This window comes from Numenius arquata, chromosome 7 (assembly GCF_964106895.1).
Source record: "Numenius arquata chromosome 7, bNumArq3.hap1.1, whole genome shotgun sequence".
Taxonomy (NCBI): domain Eukaryota; kingdom Metazoa; phylum Chordata; class Aves; order Charadriiformes; family Scolopacidae; genus Numenius; species Numenius arquata.
This window is the reverse complement of record NC_133582.1, coordinates 46,650,536-46,671,825: the sequence shown is the minus strand read 5'-3', so window position 1 is coordinate 46,671,825 and position 21,290 is coordinate 46,650,536. Positions and strand designations below refer to the sequence as shown.

At 36.0% G+C, this 21,290-nt stretch overlaps 1 protein-coding gene across 3 annotated transcripts in view; it reads right to left on the bottom strand.

Annotated features, from left to right (window-relative positions):
- The window catches only part of NEK10 (NIMA related kinase 10), an 86,588-nt gene that overhangs the window by 32,067 nt on the left and 33,231 nt on the right, over positions 1–21,290 (bottom strand). For all 3 annotated transcript variants that reach the window (XM_074150335.1, XM_074150334.1, XM_074150336.1), the window contains exons 23-24: positions 4,030–4,159; positions 3,369–3,439 (exon numbers count right to left, since the gene is read on the bottom strand). In XM_074150335.1, coding sequence (XP_074006436.1) covers positions 3,369–3,439; positions 4,030–4,159 — 201 coding nt within the window. The remainder of the gene's footprint in view (positions 1–3,368; positions 3,440–4,029; positions 4,160–21,290) is intronic.

Here is a 21,290-nt window from a genome sequence, read left to right as displayed (position 1 = left end):
ATGTTTCCTCATCTATATTAAAGTAAAATCTCATTATTACTGCATTTCTTTAATGTTCTTTATTCTTTCTAAATATCTCACAAAGCATAAGCCAAAACCTAAACATAGTATTTCATTTAAGGATTATCCCATAGTAAGAGAACTAAAATGTTTTTAAAAAATATTTTATGCTTCCCATTGCTATTAAACTAAGAGGAAAAATTCTATGTGATAGGAAAACTTAATTTTAATATCTTCATGCAAATACCTGTTTAATCATTTATTTAAACCAGTTAGTCTCCATAGCAGCCAGCCTCATGATGATATGGGACTTTCAGTGAACCCGTTTAATACAGCCACAATTTCTACAGTCATAAATAACTCAATAGCTGCCTTGGAAAACCCCTCAAAAACTTCCTATTACAGTTTCTCTAAAGGGTGGGTGTCAAAAGGATGGGACCAGACTCTTTTCAGTGGTGCCCAGCAACGGGACAAGGGGCAACAGGCACAAACTGGAACACAGAAAATGACATCTAAACATGAGGAAAAACTTCTTTATTTTGAGGGTGCCAGAGCACTGAAACAGGCTTCCTGTAGAGGTTGTGGAGTCTCCTTCTCTGGAGATAGTCAAAACCCACCTGGATGCATTCCTGTCCAGCCTGCTCTAGGTGAACCTGCTTTGTCAAGGAGGTTGGACTAGATGATCTCCAACCCCTACCATTCTGTGATTCTGTGATCATTATCAGGAAGGAAAAGAAGGAAAAGAACGAGGGCCAGATACTCACATAACTTCATCTAAGTCAGTGGTAAAGATGTGTTTAAAATTTGTAAGTGAATGCAATACATATCAATACTGACGTGATCTGACTGGAAGATATTTTCTGGATGCATTCGAGATTACTATATTATTCTTAAACAGTAAGCAATGAATTAATAAAGCCAGTTACCCTAATTACAAACAGCTGTAAGTATTTAAAATAGAATCCTAAAATGATAGAATGGTTAGAGTTGGAAGGGACCTTAAAGATCATCTAGTTCCAACCCCCCTGCCATGGCCAGGGACACCTCCCACTCAACCAGGTTGCTCAAAGCCCCATCCAGCCTGGTCTTGAACACTTCCAGGGATGGGGCATTCACATCTTCTCTGGGAAACCTGTTCCGGTGTCTCACCACCCTCACAGTAAAGAATTTCTTCCTAATATCTAGTCTAAATTTCCCCTCTCTCAGTTTAAAATCACTCCCCCTCGTCCTATTGCTACACTCCCTGACAAAGAGTCCCTCCACATCTCTCCTGTAGGCCCTCTTTAGGTATTGGAAGGCTGCTATAACGTCTCTCTGGAGCCTTCTCTTCTCCAAGCTGAACAACCCCAGCTCTCTCAGCCTGTCCTCATAGCAGAGGTGCTCCAGCCCTCTGATACTCTTCGTGGCCCTCCGCTGGACTCATTCCAACAGGTCCATGTCCTTCCTGTGCTGAGGACTCCAGAGCTGGATGCAGGACTCCCAGTGGGGTCTCACCAGAGTGGAGTAGAGGGGTAGAATCATCTCCCCCAACCTGCTGGCCACGCTTCTTTTGATGCAGCCCACAGTGCGGTTGGCTTTCTGGGCTGCCAGCATACATCGCTGGCTCATGTTGAGCTTCTCGTCCACCAACGCTCCCAAGTCCTTCTCCTCAGGGCTGCTCTCTAGCCATTCTCCGTCCAGCCTGTATTTGTGTCTGCAATTGCCATGTCCCACGTGGTGGACCTTGCACTTGGCCTGGTTGAACTTCAGAGGTGGGCCCGTGCAAATCTCATGAAGCCTGTCCAGGTGCCTCTGGATGGCATCCCTTCCCTCCAGCATGTCGACCGCACCACTGAGCTTGGTGTCATCAGCAAACTTACTGAGGGTGCACTGAATCCCACTGTCCATGTCTCTGACAAAGATGTTAAACAGCACCCGTCCCAGTACCGACCCCTGAGGAACACCACTCATCACTGGCTTCCACTTGGACACTGAGCCATTGACCACAATGGCTTTGAGTGTGGCCATCTAGCCAGTTATTGATCCACTGAGTGGTCCATCCATGAAATCTGTACCTCTCCAGTTTAGAGACCAGGATGTCATGCAGGACAGTGTCAAACGCTTTGCGTAAGTCCAGATAGATGACGTCTGTTGTTTTCCTCTAATCTACCAATGCTGTAGCAACATTGTAGAAGGCCACCAAATTTGTCAGGCATGACTTGTCCTTGGTGAAGCCATGTTGGCTGTCGTCAGTCACCTCCTTATTTTCCATGCGCCTTAGCAGAGATTCCAAGAGGATCTGCTCCATGATCTTGCTGGGCACAGGGGTGAGACTGACTGGCCTGTAGTTCCCTGGGTCTTCCTTCTTTCCCTTTTTGAAAATGAGGGTTATGTTTCCCCTTTTCCAGTCAGCAGGATCTTCACCAGACTGCCACGACTTCTCAAATATAATGGAAAACGTCTTAACAACTTCATCCGCCAACTCCTTCAGGAGCCATGGATGGATTTCATCAGGTCCCAGGTCATTAATTTTAGGACCTCTTAAATCTAAATGTTAGTTCTATTAGCTCCTATATTCTCCATTGTTATCCTTTGTCCTGAAGGTCTTTAGATAAAAGAAACATTTTTGTACAATAAAACACAGTATAAAAACATTAGTCTTTGTACAGTAAAGTGCTTTTTAGAAATGGAATTCAACATTTGAGTGAGAAAGAAAAAGTGTTTTTGTGCTAAGTGGAGTTCTTTTAAGTTGGAAAAGTCAAGGGAGCTAAATCTCATAGAAGTGTACCAATCCATGCTCTATTCTTTGCCTTACACATTATTACCAGGAAGATGTAACCATATCTAGGAGAAATATGCGATGAGTGAGTGGAACAAATACAGCCTTATCTTTTCCTCCATTACTGCATTATCTCTGCTATCCTGCTAACAGGATTAGAAGGTAGTGGGAAACATATTTCTATCAGTCAAATAAACACACAAAACTATGAATGTGATCATACAGTGATCTATAAATAACACACTGCAACAGGGTTACCTCTGTGACCATAAACTGCACTTGACAATGACTCAAAATGTTGTATTTCCATGGAGTGGAAAAATTATGTATAGGAAATTACCTAGAGCACTGGCATTGTTAAACTTCAGTACTCAGTATAAAGTGTACATGGGCTGGATAAATGCATTGACTATACTGGCATGCATTTTCCAGTTGCATGTATGCAACTATATTGCATATATTATTATCAGGGGAAGGAGATACCTCTGTTTTTCTTTAAATCAGAAGATATTTCATATTCAGAAACAAATACTAGGAGTTGCTAAAGTCAGCTAACTGTCACATTACCACTGCTGGAAACATACAAATCAAAAACTAGATGAGTAATTACCTCTGAATGGTAAATGACACTTTTTCAGAGTACAGTCCTTCTGGCACAGGTTCATACACAGCCCCTACTATCTGCAAAATAAATAACCTACAGTTAATTGAAGAAAAATATTCCATTATTTATTTGAAGATCCCATATGACAAGTATTGTTTCATGAAACAACCTGATAGGTAGTACATCATCAGCTCTAACCTGCAAAACAACTTAGAACACATCTTCTTGCAGAATGTCACTTCCAATCAGATATCTATATTAATGTACATAATCACTGTAGATCAAAGGACTACAACATCTGAACAAGGGAAACATTAAAAAAACCCAAACTATTTATTTTTATTTATGATCATGTCCTAAGGTGTAATACCTAAGGCTATAGAAAATCCAATATGATAGCACATCAAGAAATTTTATATATCTAAAGCTCCTTACCACCAAATGCAGTGATAAAAATATGGTAGTCTGAGAGGTAATAATATACTAACATTTACAAGCAATTTTTGCAATTAGAATGGAAATATCGCAATTCATACAGTGATAAAGACTTGTGCTCCCTCTCACATCAGACCAGAGAGCAGTTTATGCTACTATAAACATAAATTCTTATGGATCTAGTGAACACATGCAGAAATAATTGGTAGGTTGACCTGACAAATCTGAATACCTTAGTTGCCAAAGAGAGCATATTGGTGCTATAAAACGGTGGGTTCAGAGTTGCCATCTGATAAAGAATGCATCCTGCAGCCCAGACGTCAGCCTTCTCTCCATACGGCTCACTCTTTACAACTTCAGGGCTAAGTAAAAAGCAATGCAACCCACAAGTGTTTAATTAATTCACCTAGAAGTTGTTTATATTTTGTTCATTTGTCCTTTCCACTCATTTCATGCAATAATGTCTTTGGACTTAACGGATACAAATGAACTACAGCATTCAGAACTCGTTTACACTGATGGCATTTCAATAAAATGAACTAGAGAACAGATAAATGTATCACATCCTCTTTTAATTCAGATATCAGAAAGATTTTAATGGGATTCCTGTATTTAGAATACTAATGGATATGACTTTGCTATTAATGTGAGCAAACCAACTTTATTCATTATATCATTTTCATCCTCTTAAAACTACTGCAATGCATTCCCTGTGAGGATGTGACAGGGACACTCAACAGCCAGCTGAATGACAATTAAAAAAAATATCCATTTGAAGCAAATGGAAGAAGGCAGTAATTTCAGTTTTGACTCAGCACAAAGCAGACTCCACTTCCTTCTCTTAATTTCCTCAACACTTTTCATAAACCTGGATGATAATAGTTTACATTAGTAGGGCTATTCTGATGCTAGAGTTCAAGACCTAGCAGTAAATAAACGTCATTATCACATAGTGAGGGTTTTTTCACTTAGCATCTTCTCTCTCTAATTATTCAGAGATGTAAAAAATACTTGACTCCTTTCATCTGTAAAATCAACTTCAAAACCTACTTGTTTTCCTTTTCCTTTCAGCTTAGAATTTGGAACCATGATATCAACTTCATAATTATACTACTGATATCTTTGATAAAATGCCTATTTTCGAGCTGAGAGGTACTGTGTAAATTTAATTAATGATGCAGTCTGAATAAAGTATATTGCTAGAAGGTGTGCTGCTGAAATGGAAAAAGGGCAGAAAAAAGATTTTTAAAATAAATGGGATGAGGTCTGTTAGATAAACTATTATGCTGAAGAGAAATGAAGTGATCTTAACAGAACAGAAAGTCAGAAGAGAGGTCACAGTGTGGGGAAGTAAGAGAGACTGACAGGTCACATATTTCTGATAAAATTGATCAAGAAAGATACAGATTCCTGGGTGAAACCTAATTAGCAATTTTCCTTGAATTTTGCTGCTGCTATTACATACCCAAAGAGGGGAATACAGGATGTTGAAAATGGTGCTAGAACATAATACCATTTCTGTAATCAGACTGTCTTTATTCCTCACTGTGACACTAATTCATTAGAGGATTTTGTGGAAAATTTATTTTTATATATTAAATGTGTCTATTAGAGCAAACATCAGTTTTTCAACTTATCATATAGATGGTGAGGTCAATAAGGCAAAGCCCATGTCTTAGTAAAGGTCTAAGCATGCTCCTATTCAGAAAAATGAAGCCAACTTGAACTTTACAATCTTTCATTCTAGTGATAATTTTCATGCATAAAGAGACATAAAGGTATAAATTATTTTTATACACTGAGATTATCCAAGCCAAATCTATGTAACTATGCAAAAAGTCACATAGCAGTCACAGAAAGAATAAGCTGAATACAATCAAGAGAGAAACAGAAGCAACAATGACCCAGCCTGCAGAATTTTATATTCATGAACAGCAGGGAAAAACCTGGCTTGAGGTCCAGAGCAAACAGCAGTCTATTGGGCTGGTGACTAGGAAGAATGTATTTGTTACTGCTATGATTTGGAAATCACAGAAAGACTACAGTGCTGACAGGGTTTTAGTTTTAGTGTGGTTTCACAAAAACGCATAATAGCTGGAAGTTAATGAAGTCATTTCATCTGCTTATTCATGCTGAAAGACTTGTTCTAAATGCATATCTAATGCTTTTTTTTTCTTTTAAATCAAAAGAAGGACTTGCAGCAGAGTACTGCTTGATCTTTTCTTCCAGAACAAATGTCTTTAATCAGATGTCTCTGATATTTAGAGCATTAGGATGACCAATACCTTAAATAGTGTCTCATGCTTAAGAAGTACTTTGAATTATGGAAGTAATATTTATCTAAGGAGACATGAAAGTTTCACAGAGAATATAAAATCCTATACCTATATGATGTTATGTTTTCATGGCTAATTAATTCCGTAATTTAGATTTTTAAATAGAATTTTCAAATATTATTTATTTACTTTTAAGAGATGTAGTGAAATCCCTCACCATGTTCTACAGGCTTACCTCACCATCTGCTAGTTATAAATGTGGGTGGGGGGACAGTACTTGTTGACTAGCAAAACAGTTCTGCAGTCAAGTTGCATCTTTTGGGTCCATGTTGCTGAGGGATGCCAAGCAGAGAAAGTAACCAGCTCTGTTCCTGTACACTGCCACCCACAAACAGGAGGGTGGTGGGAGTACATACGGTTTGTCTAATTCAGTTGACAAGTATGTATAAACTGTCATTGCCTGGTCAAGACCAGAAAGAGTGAGTAGAACTAGACTCTGAATTTTATTCCATAAAAAATGTACAAAATCAGTCTTAGCCACAAACACTAAAAATGAATTTCAGGGTGTAGCACTGGTATGACCTTTTTTGATTTATTTGTAAAGGCAGGAATCTTTCTTCAATTCTTAGATTAAGAGAACTTGATTGGCTGAAACAGGACAGTGGCACTAATGAAATTTTTAGCAAACAGATGTCCACATCATAAAATTCAATCAGTGTCAAAATAAAATACATATAGCAAGAAACTGTAAGACCTGATAAAGAATTTCATTTCCATTGCTCCAAGGGCTGATCGTACTGCCGCGAAGCAGCAGTACTGATGCTATACTCCATGATATCCACAGTCTTGGATATTTAAAGAGGCAGCAGATACTTATATAATTAGTCATTTAGTTCTTGCAGTTAACATATTCAAGATAATCAGTACAGTTTTCCTCTAGGTTTACAAATCACTGCTCATTTCCAAATTGCATATTCTAGCTGAAAAAGCTTACTTCAGCAGCATTATGTTAACTATAGGGGAGTCCTTCGCTAAACAAATGTTCATAGCAAAAGCAAAACTAAATTCTTCTAAATTAAAGACACAGAAACATATCCACAGAGTAATTCTCCAAATTCCCAGCATCCTTGAACAGACAGTTTTACAACTGTTTCTTAGAAAGTTCAACCTTGCTCAACATACCAGCATTCCTTGTTATATTTATTGTCTTCTATGCCAACAGCTTTAAAATGAATCTTGAATTTGATTAAGCTATTGCTTAATCCAAAGAGTTATCTGTTTGTTTATTTCTAAACTACTTTTGCAAAACTAAGCAGCTATTTTAAATACAGAAGATAGCTTTCCATACCACCCCCCATTTTTAATTAGGATTTAAAAAAAAAATAAAATCAAATTTTGTGCTACTTGTAAAACAGTACCATTTCACAAAATCATCTCTACATGGCCTTAGAGACATTTTTGCAATCAAGCTTTTAGGTATAATTTTTCTCACTGATATTATTTTGTCATGGTTTTTATCTGAGAATACTTTTAACAGAAAATTACAAACAGACTGTCCAAATCTGAATCTGCTACATTAGTACTATCACATACCTACATAAAAGATAACTATTCTCACTGGATTAACTCACATTCACATTAGTTATTAGTGTACAGAAGTTCCAAAATGAAGGAAGAAGTCCTGAACTTTGAGGGTGAAGGAAGGGGGAGCTGAGGGAATGATGTTTTCAAAACAGCATTAATTTTCTAGAGCTTCTAAAGCTTCTGAGAATTGTTGTCAACACTATCAGGTGGACTTTACGTGGGACACAATCAGTGAAGATTTCCCAAGCTGCACAGAACTTCAATAAGCCACTTGTGACTTGTCTTGGTACAATGTTCACTGGTTAACCCAAGTGCTTCCAACAGGTGTAAGAACATGCTGGTATATGTCATCCTACAGTATGAGGACTATTTTCAAATGAGACATGATTTCAACTCAACAGTTATGAATTAATTAAAATAAGAGTGATTCTCCAAGACTAACTGCCAAAAGAGGTGATGGCTATAACGAAAGAGTAAATAAATAAGAAGCACACACCACTGCAGAAGATTTTAACAATGACAGAGTTAATGCTTTTAGTCTTTATCATTCCTCCAATTATTTAAAGTTTGATGGAGGTTCCTGCAGTTGATGGTGGTTATACAAACACTCCTGCCTAGAAACCATATGTAGTTCAGGAAGCAACCCAAGATGAAAAAAGTTCGAGGCTAGCAAAGTATCAAACATGCTTATTCATTCTTCCTTCCCTATGGATATTGACTTATTGCCACTGTTGGAGACAGGACAGTAGGAGAGATGGTAGACAAGAAGTTTGCCATACACTGATAAACCTTTTTTTTGTCCCAGATAATAAAAGTGTCTGCAGCTTCTATTAGCTTCAGATATTCAGATATCTTTGTTAACATACCTATGAAATAATACTTGCTTGCAATGGATAGCCTTTCTAGTTGCTGGCAGAAACCATCAAAGGGATTTACACAATCTTTGCACCTATAACTGCCGCAATTCACTATAAAAATGAGACTGCCATTCTTTGGCCCAGGCTAACCATGGATTTCTCCAGTAGTGTCTTCAAAACCTTCAGATGTAAAGACTACACAACCTCTCTGGGCAGCTTGTTTGACTGTTATAATGGTGAAAAAAAAATGCCTTATATCAAGTTAGAATCTCTCCTGTTTCAATGAATGCCCGTTTTCTCAGAAAAGGGCCAAGACCACCAATTTCAGTCCAAAGAATGAGAAAATCAAGGGTATGCTTGTGTTTGGGAACTATTTCTATGTTTCTGTGAACCAGGTGGCACGTCTTCATTTTACTGAACTACTGCAGGATAATTTGTAAGTGTTTGGAGACCAGTGTGAAAAAATACAGATCTATTCTACAATCAGTTCTCTGAATCACAGAAAGAAGAGGGGGAAAGAAAAAAGATAAGGGGGGAAAGGAACCAGCATCATCCCAAAAGAGAAAAAAAGAAAAACAGAAAAGCAGTTGCTGCTTGTCACAATTTTTCTCTGGATAGTTCACTGTAAACTACAGATACACGTTCAATGTTAGAGCTTCGTAATTACCACTAAAAGCAATGGAAGTAGAAACAGGAGCCACAAAACTGACAGTGTGAATAAAGAGCTTCTGTGAACACTGCTGAAAGCTATTTGCACTTCTCGCCTAGAAGAATAATTCAACACAAGCCTTTTGGGGATCTGCTGTCTATTCCCTGAGCGATGAAGCTGGAACGGGGTTTTCAATCACTAGTTAAAAATTTTGTCTTCACAGTTTTCTATTTTGAAATGGATTACCAACTAATTCTATAACAAATTATTACATTGTCTTCTAACTTGTGTACATTTTTATTACAAATTATGTTAGATATTTTTGTAAAATATTATAAATATATATCATTTCTTCTTCACAAAAGGCACCTTTTCAGGCATCTTAAACCTCTGCTGATGCCTACAGAAAAATTAATCATTTCCACAATTTTTTAAAATGTATGGGAGTAGGGAAGAAATTTATTACCTTCAGTTTGCAACTTTACAATGTAATAAATCCTCTTGCCACCAGGTGGGGAATGTAATTTTAAAATGGGTGAAGTCAGCTAAGAGAGGTTACTTTCATACGTATAATTGCTCTCTCATCAGTGTCACCTCAACAGTTTCATTTTCTAGTCCAAGCATTGCCTGTCTCTGCCCAGAAAGTTCCTCTATATTCATATAACTTAGTCCATAGAGAGGCAAAACCAATCTGAGGTCAGTGACAGGCCACTAATAACTGTAGGATACAGTAGACTATATGATAATATCTGCCTTATATTTTTACTAAAATCTTCCCCAAAAAAGCCTGATTTTCACTGCAAATAGTAGTAAAGTTGTGTAGTCTGTCTCAACCCAAAATCTTAATGAGCACTGAGAAGTGTGTAAAAACAGGATCCTAGTAATAAACCAGCAGCTCCACTCCTGCTGATCAATGATTTAGAGAAATCACTAACCTACTGCTTGCTTTCAGCACATATTCAGTGTCTCTCTGTCTAAAATACTCCACCTTTTGGGTTCTTTATTTTACAGTTTTGAAAATAAAGATACGGACATCCAGTTAACGTTCAGCAACTGATTTGTATTTCTTTGAATTTACAAACCTTTAAGCTTTTATGTGTGCTAACATCATACATTATTGCTTAAAGATGCCAAACATATTAACTTTGAAAAATTTATGGCCTCTAGAAGTGTAATGAGAGTGTTTGAGAACATGAAAAAATGCCAGAAATTAATTTCTAATTCACACGTTGCATATTAATACAGATTAAATGACTTTTTAAAAAAGTTTCCTCCATTTTTCTTTACTCCTATTGCTTTGTTAAACAAAACGAACCAAACAAGAATCTTCTTCGCACTTAAATTATTAAATATCCAAGGCAGAAGCATGTTCAGAACACAAAGTCCTCTTCCTAATCCCTAAGTGCAAGGAGTCACTCCTACCTGCCTTTTTCCCCAGCAAAACTTAGAGCACCTATGAAACTGTGAAGGCGGCCAGAACAGCCTCACATGTGCTAAATTGTTTAGGCTGTATATTTGAAAATTATTTTAAGCCAAGATGTTGATTTGCTCCTGCTGCTCCCGGTCTTTACCACTACTGTCTGCTCTGCTGTGCCAGCACAAGTACTCTACAGCTGCATTATGTGTCAGACCAAAGGCCTGACACATGTGAAAAATAAATTATTTTTCAGCCAATTCAGTTCTTTAATCTAGTTCATTGTCATACGTTTACACAAATGCTTGTGTTGGCCCAGGAGTGGTATGGCTGTTTGGGGGTGGGTTTTTTTCTACAGTTGGGTTTTTTTTTCCTTTAATTATTTCATTGACACAGTTCGTATCATAGTCCTAAAAACAACTGGTACTGGCAGAAGTTTGGGAGGCTTTTTATAGGGAAGAGAGATATTAAATACAACTGCCAAGTGGCGAGCTTTATAAATATAAATATAAAATATTTATATAAATATAAAAGCAGCTTCCACTGAAACACAACTTTCACTTTTTAATCTTAGTTCTTAATGCTCAATTAAAACTTTTTTTTTACCTTTGCTAAGTAACAAATATTTAGTGAATCAGAATATAACTAAGCCAGGAAAATACATAAAAAGCTTCAGCATATCTCTTCTCAGTTCCTCTTTCTGAGCATAAGGCCTATATAAAAAGCTGCTGGAAGGAGAAGAATTTTATTGCGAGGACTTCTCTGTTTATACTCAGAAGTAGAAGACCAGTGAGGTCCATTCAACTACTTCATGTTCTCCCATCTTTGAACTCTGTACTTTTTCTGCAAGAGTGTACACCTCTGGCAGTTAGAAAAGATTCATGTATTTATCTGATAGACCTTTTTTTTGTGGCAACTTTATATTTTCACTGCTTTTACACATATGAAACTTTAGCACTAGTGAAAACAAGTTCTTTCTGAATCTCATGGAGCAGTAGCAAAAAGTGTCTTTTTAAAAAGTATCTTTAAAACTGAAGGTTACATTTCACTGATGATCACCAGGTATGCTGCTCAAGAGACATCCGTATCTAAACATTCTCATGTCTGAATACATGGAAAACAACATGCTCCAAAAATTCCCAGATATGGCAGTTGCGTGATTGCTGGGACACCACTGGACAATTTCAAAGTCTTCTTCAAAAAAAGTAACTTTTTTAAAAAACTTGATTCAAGGACAATTTAAAAAGCCTTGCAGGCTCTATTAGAAAATGTGATGTTTCTAGCAAGTTGTTTCTTCCTTCACTTGTTTTGTTATTACTGAAGAATGCCATGAAGTATCACCTTTCACACTGTAATGAAAATAGTTATCTAATTAAGCTCAAAATGTGCACAGCTGTTTCAACTTTTTTATGCTTCTGAACTTTCTAGATTATCATATGTATTTCTGAGTAAATTATAAGGACAAATCAAAGTATCATTAATGTGTAGTTTATTGTTCCATTACTACATAGAGGCTTATAACAGAAAAACACATTAAAATTCTAATTTACACCTATTATTCCTTTAGACATGGAACAAAGTCTGAAAAAACAAGAGGAAGTATAAGCCAGATTCTGAAACTTACAAAATAAAATTTCCCTTCAATGTGATTTTTGATTTATATTATTGAAAGATCCACACATCTGATGTTCTTATTCATACAAAAATACCTAGCAGATTCTCAAGTTGTCAGTTTTAACAGAAATACTGTAGATAAATTCTATCTGTAAGTAGTGACAAAGTGCTATCCATACACATAAAAACTGAAACACTCGCATTCTAAAAGGTACTCATCACATGCATCTGATAGATACTTCTAGGAATTGATTCCTTCCAACCACAGATGTTTTCCACTGAATTATAACTGAAATTTCCTATAAAATGCTTTGAGGAACTGCCTTAAGTCCATAACTGTACAAAACAAAGGTTTTTTCCTTTTACCTATGGAGCAGAAATCTGAACACTTAAAAATGATAAAGGATTTTGCTTATTGAGCTATAAGTCTGTTAGAATGAACTTCATTCATTGCCTTTGTCCAAATAACCAAGCTCATCAAGAAATTGCATGAATATTTAAAATTAAAAGGGAGACATGGAAAAATAAGCATCTGCAAGAAGATGACCACAAACAGTAGCAAATCAATTCTACAACTCCTCTAAAAATAAATCTAAATCTTTAATAACTGATTTCATATAAAGTGTTAATTTCACCTAACTTAAAATTCCTGTAAGTTAAATTTATGCTAAGGTAATGCTCCAGATCCCTCTGTAGCAAATGAAGAGAGACAGGCACATCAAGTGGTTGATTCATCTCATCTTAAAATAGCTATTTAAGATAGATGGGATTAAATTCATTATTGAAGTGCCTATTTTTTTCCATTACTTTCAGTAATCATCTAGCTGCTTGACTTGAATAAGATGCCTAGTTTTTTGAATGGCTACATATCAGCAAGATGAATTCCAACCACACAGAGAGTTGTTTCTGACAGTAACTTGTTTCTCACAGCAAGGTATGAATTAAATGACTTTGCAAGTATTTGGGTTCACTGGAACCTAATATACAAGATAATTAATTAATAACTACTTTTCTGTGTAGCAATCACATTCAGTATAGATTAAATGTTAAAAAAAAAAAAAAAAAAAAAGAGAGAGAAAGCAGACAGCTGAAGATTTTACCTGAATAAGATGGTAACTTCATTGTCATCTTTTACATAGAATTTAAAATTCCCAAATATAAATAAAGTCTGTTGATCCAGATGCCTGCAAAAGCCCTCACGGAAGTCAGTAGAGCAAATATGAGTAGAGGATTGTAGCATAATAATCTAGGCATAACTTTTTCTATATTTTAATATTAAACAAAGAATTTATTACTTGATGGCTCACTTACAAACATCAGCTGAAAAAGGAAGGCTACATGGGAAACTGGTCAAAGACTAAAGAGAAGGAAGGAAGAGGTTTGAGACACCACCTCATTCTGTTCAGCTCATTCCCTAACCACAGTGATGGGTACCCTTGAGAAATAGGCACCCTTGCAAAATAGGGCAAGTGGCCTAAACTGAACTGTCACATGATCCTGCGATGAGAAAAACATTTAATTCCATAGTTTTGTTCTGTAAATTATCTCTAAAATTCCTTTTAGGTATAAACTAAAGCCTCTTCTTGAGATAGGAAGTAGAAAGTGAATACTGTACATGTTAACTTGTAAATAGTAATCAACAAAACCTACTGCAAATTAAATAAGCAATGACCAACCATAGCCAAGAAGTTTGAGGACTCTAGGTGTGGAAAATGTCAGTTGCCAATGTATCATCATTAAAGGAAACTTAACTCCAAATTATTAAACCCACAAAAGCTATTCAATATCAGGAAATAATTTATTTTTACCTCTTTCATTCAAAACAGACTCTTCCATAATGTCTATTTTAAATAAGACCCTGATAAAAGACGTGGGATGCATCTCAAGCAGAAAATATGGTTGCTTATGGTAAGAGAGGAAATGGAAGGAAAGAATACAGCCTGCTCTGCTTGCAGATGACTCAAACATGAACCTCTTCTTCATTTAGAAGGCATCAATGCCCCTCTATAGCATTTCTTAACCAGATGTCTATCATATTTCTGATTCTAACTATTTTCCTTATTTCAGTTATTCTAGAAGGGTATTACAAACATTCAGTCTCCTACTTATTCGTCAGTTCTTGATGTGGCTGTTCTTTCAGCCAGGTGCCTAGCATACCTCATGCTGCCTCCAGTAATTCTTACACCACAGCTGGCCTGCCATTCCTTGTAATAGACAGTGAATCTACTACTGCTTAAAATAGGAAAGGCTAAAAAGAGGAAAGCAGACCCTTAAAAATGCAGTATTAATATTTCTCTAATGAGGCATGGTCACTTATCACTCTGGTGCATACTCTAATAATGTCTCCGTATAGTCCCAGAACTCTACTGTTACAGTGGCATGTGCTTTCTCTTATTCTACCGTTAAAGTTATTGTAACAACAAAAATTATCATTCTGTGCAAAAACTCAGCTGTGAAAAAAAAAACCCACAAGAAATAGCATAAAAGAGATGAAACAAACCAAGAAAAGGCTAAGGCAGTTTGAACAATCCTTGACAGAGCTTTGAAATGTGGCTACTATGAAAAAGCAAGGAACTGAACAAAAGCCGCACCAGAAACTAAAGCCCAAGACCCAAATGAACACAGCAAAAAGCTTTAACTGACCACCAAAAACATGGTAAAATAGCAAACACACTATTAAGGAAACGTCAAAGACAGCAAGATGACATATAATGACACTAGGAATTAAATCAGCACACCATATACCGAGCAGCAAAGTAAAGCAGAAAAGCAGAACAAGAAATAGTAAAGATTTAGAAACAGTAAGAATCTGCCAAGATATCAATATGACTGACATCTAAGATAGAAGACAATGGGAATTAAAAGAAAAAAGAAAAAAAAAACCACAAAAAACACACAACAAACAAATAAAATAACATACAAACAAAAACAAACAAACAAACAAAAACCCACCAAAGGTATTCTAAGTCCTGAAGTTCATATGTCATAGTAACATAGTTCATCTAGACACAGCTCATTTAATATTACTCAAAAGCTAAAAAAGAATAATTCTAGCAAACAAATACCAGCCACATCGGACTAAAAGATGTTTGCAAGCTCATAAGTTAGTTTGATGAAATGACTAATCTTATTCTAATAAAGAGTTCACTCATTATTATTATGTCTTCCAAAGGAATAACATAATAATTAATATACGTTAAAAGAATTGTTATACAAATTCTACAGAAAGAATTATTTCCAAGAAGTACATTGTTGGCTTAAAATCTGTTATGTTGGTAGAAGAGTATTTTTGGGTTTTTTAAAGATAGCAGTTTACATTTATCATGGGGTCTACAAAATTATTACATGCTATATTTCCATTTTTATATTTTTTTCAAGCATCAAAGTAACTCTTTAGGACCTAGATCAGCACTATTCACTTGTTAGAAAACAAGTATAGAAACTAACCTGTATGTTTCACACTCCCTTTCATCAGGAAAACCTATGCTATGACTTTAAGCTACTTCTAAGCCTTTGTGAGTAAACAACTCTTCTCTTCTTAGGATAGAAAAAAATATCTGTATGAAGTAGTCTGTGTCACCTCCAAAGTGGCGTGTGTTCTTTTAGTCCAAGACTTTTTTGCATTCTATTTTGTCTAGTATTGTTATGTCTTAATGATGGGGACTTCTATTTTTTCCATTGAAACACTTTTCCAGAGATAAACACAGACATCTTCATGCTTCCTTACTTTGTTTCACATCATTTCCAGTTTTATTCCCATGTATAATGGTATGTAATACTCGATGTGGCTTTAAGTACATTTCAAATGTGAGGTTACAGTTGTTATTTAGCCAAAATTGTTACTTAATGAAAATTATATAAAGTTAAATCATTTGGTCTTGTTTTTATAAGTCAATCTCTGTCAACTACTTACAATGTTCATCCTTGAAATTCATCCATCTTATCTTTTTAGCCATGGTATGTCCATAATGAAACATAATACTCTATGCAGAGCTGCACTGTGGCAAACAGATAGAGACACCATTATCTGCCTGTCCTCAGCTATACTGTCCCTGTGGATTCCACCTCCAATGGCACTGGACTTTTTGCTGACACGCTTTATTATAAACCTATGCCTAAACTACAACCACACTATCACAATTACATTTCATTGCTATGTTTCATTCTCAGAATTAATACTTGTATTAATCAACTTTCAGAAGATTCTCTGATAAAAATGCTGTATTAATATATTGAAAGGCTTATTTAATTCCTGTTACCTTTCTCATCAAATCAGCAAATCCTCTCCAGGAGCCAGCTGTTCCATGAATGGAAAAACTAGCACAAGACTAGTTTTTCACTAGTTTTCTACTCTTCCTCACACCACAGTACCTTCAGTTTCCTATTCTCTTGGTTATCAAAACACACCAAACTACTGTCACATGACAGCATGTACAGCAGTTTATTTGGAAGATAACATTTCAGCTGAACTTAAAAACTTTTCTCACCAAGAAGATTAAATTGTGTCTCTAGTTGCTATCCATCACCGAGTTTTCACATGCACATTGAAGGAATCTAAACTCTCAAATTCAGTTGAAATTGGTAAAATAGTTCAGAGGCTATTTTGGGGGGAAGAAAGAACTGCTGGGAGAACTGGTAACCAGTTTGGTCATGTATCATGATAAAGCAGGCTAAAAATTAAGTACATATGAAAGTACAACACACTCCCTCATCTGACATTATCCTTCCCAACACAAAAATGCCTTAAATAAGTGAAAATATTATCATGTCATCCGAACAAGCAACTAGAAAAAAACACCTACTGCAGATCTCTGCAGGAAATCATATCACAATATTGATTTATGCAGTTCTCTCACAAGATTGGGTTATAAACAGAAGCAGTGACCAGTACTAGAAAAGAATTCGGGGTACCATAACACAGTATGCAGACTGTGTAGTCCATAAACAGAAACTAAGGTCAAAGGAATATTTTCTCCTCCACAGCAGAGGAGGTGAGGGACACAAGTAAAATAGTACCTCTAATTACCACTGAGTTTCCTCAAAACACCACAACGAGAATTTAGCACAAAAAGCCAAATTTTACATAACATTGTTCTGTGTATCAGTTTTCCAACACTGTAGAACAATTATATTTCAGAAAGATCAAGTTAGTTCGCCAACTAACATGGAACATTTTCACCTACTTCTTAATGATACCTGAGGGGTCTGCTCTTCTTCACAGTCTCCCAACAGCTTTTCAGATCAGTCAAGTTCTCAAGGAATCACAATGGGATTCTCTATTCCATTGCAATCTCAAAATTTACTTAATTCTCCAGAGCTTTTCTAAAATTTCTGTATACATATGCAATTACAAAAGCCATTATCGTAACCGAGACTTGGCTAACTTTAACTTGTATCTCTTGATCTGTTGTTGATACATTCTCTTCATGAGTTACAAACCTTTTTGTGAAACAAAGAAATGGCAGGTACACATGAAAGGAAACATCATTCCCTATAACCACGTATAATTTGCTGTGTCTCTTCTGGGAAGGCCGTCAAGACAGCAAGATAATAAAGACTCTGTCACCACTAACTTGGAGCAGATTGTTTCTGGTGACTTATGAAATGGAGAAAAGACTTAAGAATTCATTACCAATTCCCTAAAGCAGTCTTTTCTTCAATTTTTAATGTATTAAGTGTAAACAAATCCATTTAATACATTTGGTATTCTAAACATGCACATTGCTGGATTTTTTTAATTCAAGGACATAACCAATTAAAAGGAATTCAATTAGTATGAGAGTAGAATAAAACTTAGCATGAAGTAAAATTAAAAACCATCACAATTACAAAGCATAATTATATAAGCCCCTCTCTAAACATAAAACAGTATCTGCTGTTATTTTATGATGACAGTTTTTAAAAATTGCATTAGCAAATTGATTCAGCCAACTGCAAATACAAACATGCTTGGTACATATAGTGATGTGTTTTAACTTGAACAACTCTGCATAATGCTACATAGCCAAATTTAAACAACAAGCATCAGACACTACTTTTGCCATTTATTATTTTGTTTCTGTACTGTGTTGTCTACTCCATGAAGGGCAGGTTGTATCTCAAACTACCCAGAACTACTATCCTGTCAATTCAGAAGAAAGCAATTTCTGCCACTCTGAAATGGCAATGTTGTCTCACAGTTCTTTCTCTTCCTGCTTTACTTTTATTTGTGCAGGAACTAATATTTCTGCTCTTGGTAGGTATGCATACCCAATATTTTGATTATTTTATAGTCCTTCACATCTACTTAAATCATACAAAAAACCAACAACAACAAAAAAAATCTAGTCCAAACACTGATTAAGTCTATAGGCTCTGACTTCTGCTTCATGACTTGGGGTAAAATACTCAATTAGTTCACCTCGTTCCTTGTGAACAGGTTTCCATATCAAAAAGCCCACTGTCACACACAGTACTAGTCAAGTACCTTGACTGTGGCATCCAGTACATTCAGCTGTCTGCAATGCCTTTTCATCATTCTTAAATTATTATGACATTGTCTTTAGCCCGTTGTTTTAAATATTACTCAAGCATACATTTTAAATACAAAGACATCAGTACTGTATCCTTGTTCTCTTTTCTGACTGCAGACAGGCAGGATCACTGCTTCCATGATTTTGCCTGTGGAGCAGAACTGAGAAGTCATGTTCCGAAAGACCACTTACTGAGAGACTGCAACACGTAAGTGATATTTTATCCTCATGCCTGTATCCAAAGAACTGGTCAAAGAGGTAGAAAAAGAATCGCCAAAGTCCTAGCTCCAATGTGAACTTCCATGTACAAAGACAGGGTATGAGAATAGTAATAAATGTGTTATAAGCAAACAGTTAAAAAAATTTAAAAAAAAAAAAAAAAGTTTTTAAATCTACAGAACACTATTCCCAAAAATTTCCTACAAAATGTGAAAAGACTCAAAGACATCAGTGTCAGAATCTAACAGGAAAAAAAAAAAAAAGTGAATCTAGATAGGATAAGAAAATTATAACTCGGTGACCCTGAGGGCTTCTGGGGCATGGTCTGGAACGTCACACTTCTAAGACCCATAACCATTGTGTAAAAGAGCACAATGGCTTCTCATCAGCAGCTTCTCTGCCCAGTTATAACTGAACAAAACAAAACAAGTATTTCAGAGGAGCTGAGAAAGAAGGCACATAACCAGCTACACCAAATTCTTACTACACTTAACTACCCAAACTATCACTCACAGATTGTGAATTACTCAGAGACTGTGCTTCTTCAGAATTATTTGGAGAATCAATTAAGGCGGCCTTGTAATCACCTTCTTTTTCTCACTAAGCAGCAGCATAAGCGTTAGTCTTCAAGGTATAAGACTTGAATACTTAACACACTACAAGGACTCGCTCTTGAAGCCATTTTAGGATTTAGCAATTTCTAGGGATTAAGTGTCAATCATTATCATTCTGGCACTAGGAAATCACAAGTAACAATTTCAAAAGTGGCAACATGAATTATACTCAACTGCTGAATGCCTGAGTTCTTGACTCTCCCTCTCTTAATTCAGAAGCGCCACCAGTAGCTCCCTTAATAGCTTGGAGTCTTTAATTACTTATTACAAGCACACAGGCCAAGTGTTCTGACAGATATATGGCCATCACATGTGGTCACCACAGCAGAAAAGAAGACTGAAGACGACTGACATCAAAAACGCCTGTTAACTTCTGAGAAAGATACTGTCAGCATCCCAGCCAGTGTAGTGGTCTTAGAAGAAATACCAGTTTATAGGATATAATGTTCTGTCAGGTTTTTCTTCTTATTCGCAGGTATTTTGTAAATTAAAAGTTCTGATGAAAACAGGAAACGCTATCATAGACTGCATGCTGTGCAACATTCTTTGTTTATGTGTCATTCATTTTCTTTTTCTATTATCTATGCCAAATCAACTTCACTTTATTTACAGGAGCCAGAATTGGCACTTTCTCATAGTAGGAAGAAAAGCACCAGAAAGTCCCTAAAAGAAGAAAACCAACTTCTGAACTTAGAAAGCTGCACACTGGGTAGAGGCAATAGAGTGACTCTGAAGAGAATGAACAGCAGCTGTATGTAAAAAGGTGTTGCAAAGAAGCTGGAACAAGCCCATGCAGGAATGAGGAACATTTGGATCTGCAAGGCTTTAGCTGAACATATTGTAAACATATTTCCTTAATACAGCAGTAATTAGGGTAGGCAAAGCTTAACCAATAATGTTGCAAATGGAGAGGTCCAGAACTGTGGCACGGATTAGCAATTCCTTAATTGATTTCTGATGTTACATTTCAATCAACAGAAATTCTCATCTTAAATGGCAGGCCCAGAATACATCAATTCCTCTTAGATTAATACTGAGCTTGTGCTTTCCACAATTTAGATTTTTACCCAGATTACATTTGCCCTCTTTTGTTCCCAATACAGTAACCTCAATTAACAGGCACGTTTGTTATTTATACATCATGCACCACAAAAGTCAATAGTCTGTCCTGCCCACAATTACTTTTGTTTGACAGAATCTGACATGCATGTATGCTCTAAACTACACACATTGTTTACATACTAAGGGGAACCTTTTGGATAGGAAATGCTTTCTATTCCATCCTCTTGAGAAAACAAAACACAAATCAGTAGTAATCTAGGAATTTAGGCAGCTATATCGGTACCACAATTTAACACAATATGGTTCCTCACTTTGGCTCGCTCACAAATGGGATGCCAAAGGAAACTCAGTTCATTCAGCAGCCTGAATAATGTATTGTCTACAGCAAAATTTTAGAGCAGTCATTTATGAGTTTACTAAACTTAAATTGCAAACAATGTGTCATGATTTTCCACCACTGAAAATTTCAAAATTCAGAAAATACTTTAATTATTAAAACCAAGTGCCTACCAAAATCCAAACCAAATCCACTAGCACCAATTTCAAATATTTTTCATAGGTAAGTTGTCCACACATACACGTAACTGAACATTGAAGCAACAATTACATTAAAAGCCATTAAAAATAATTTATATTGTTTAACTACATATTTTTATAACTTGAAAACACATTTCTTTAACTATAAGCATATA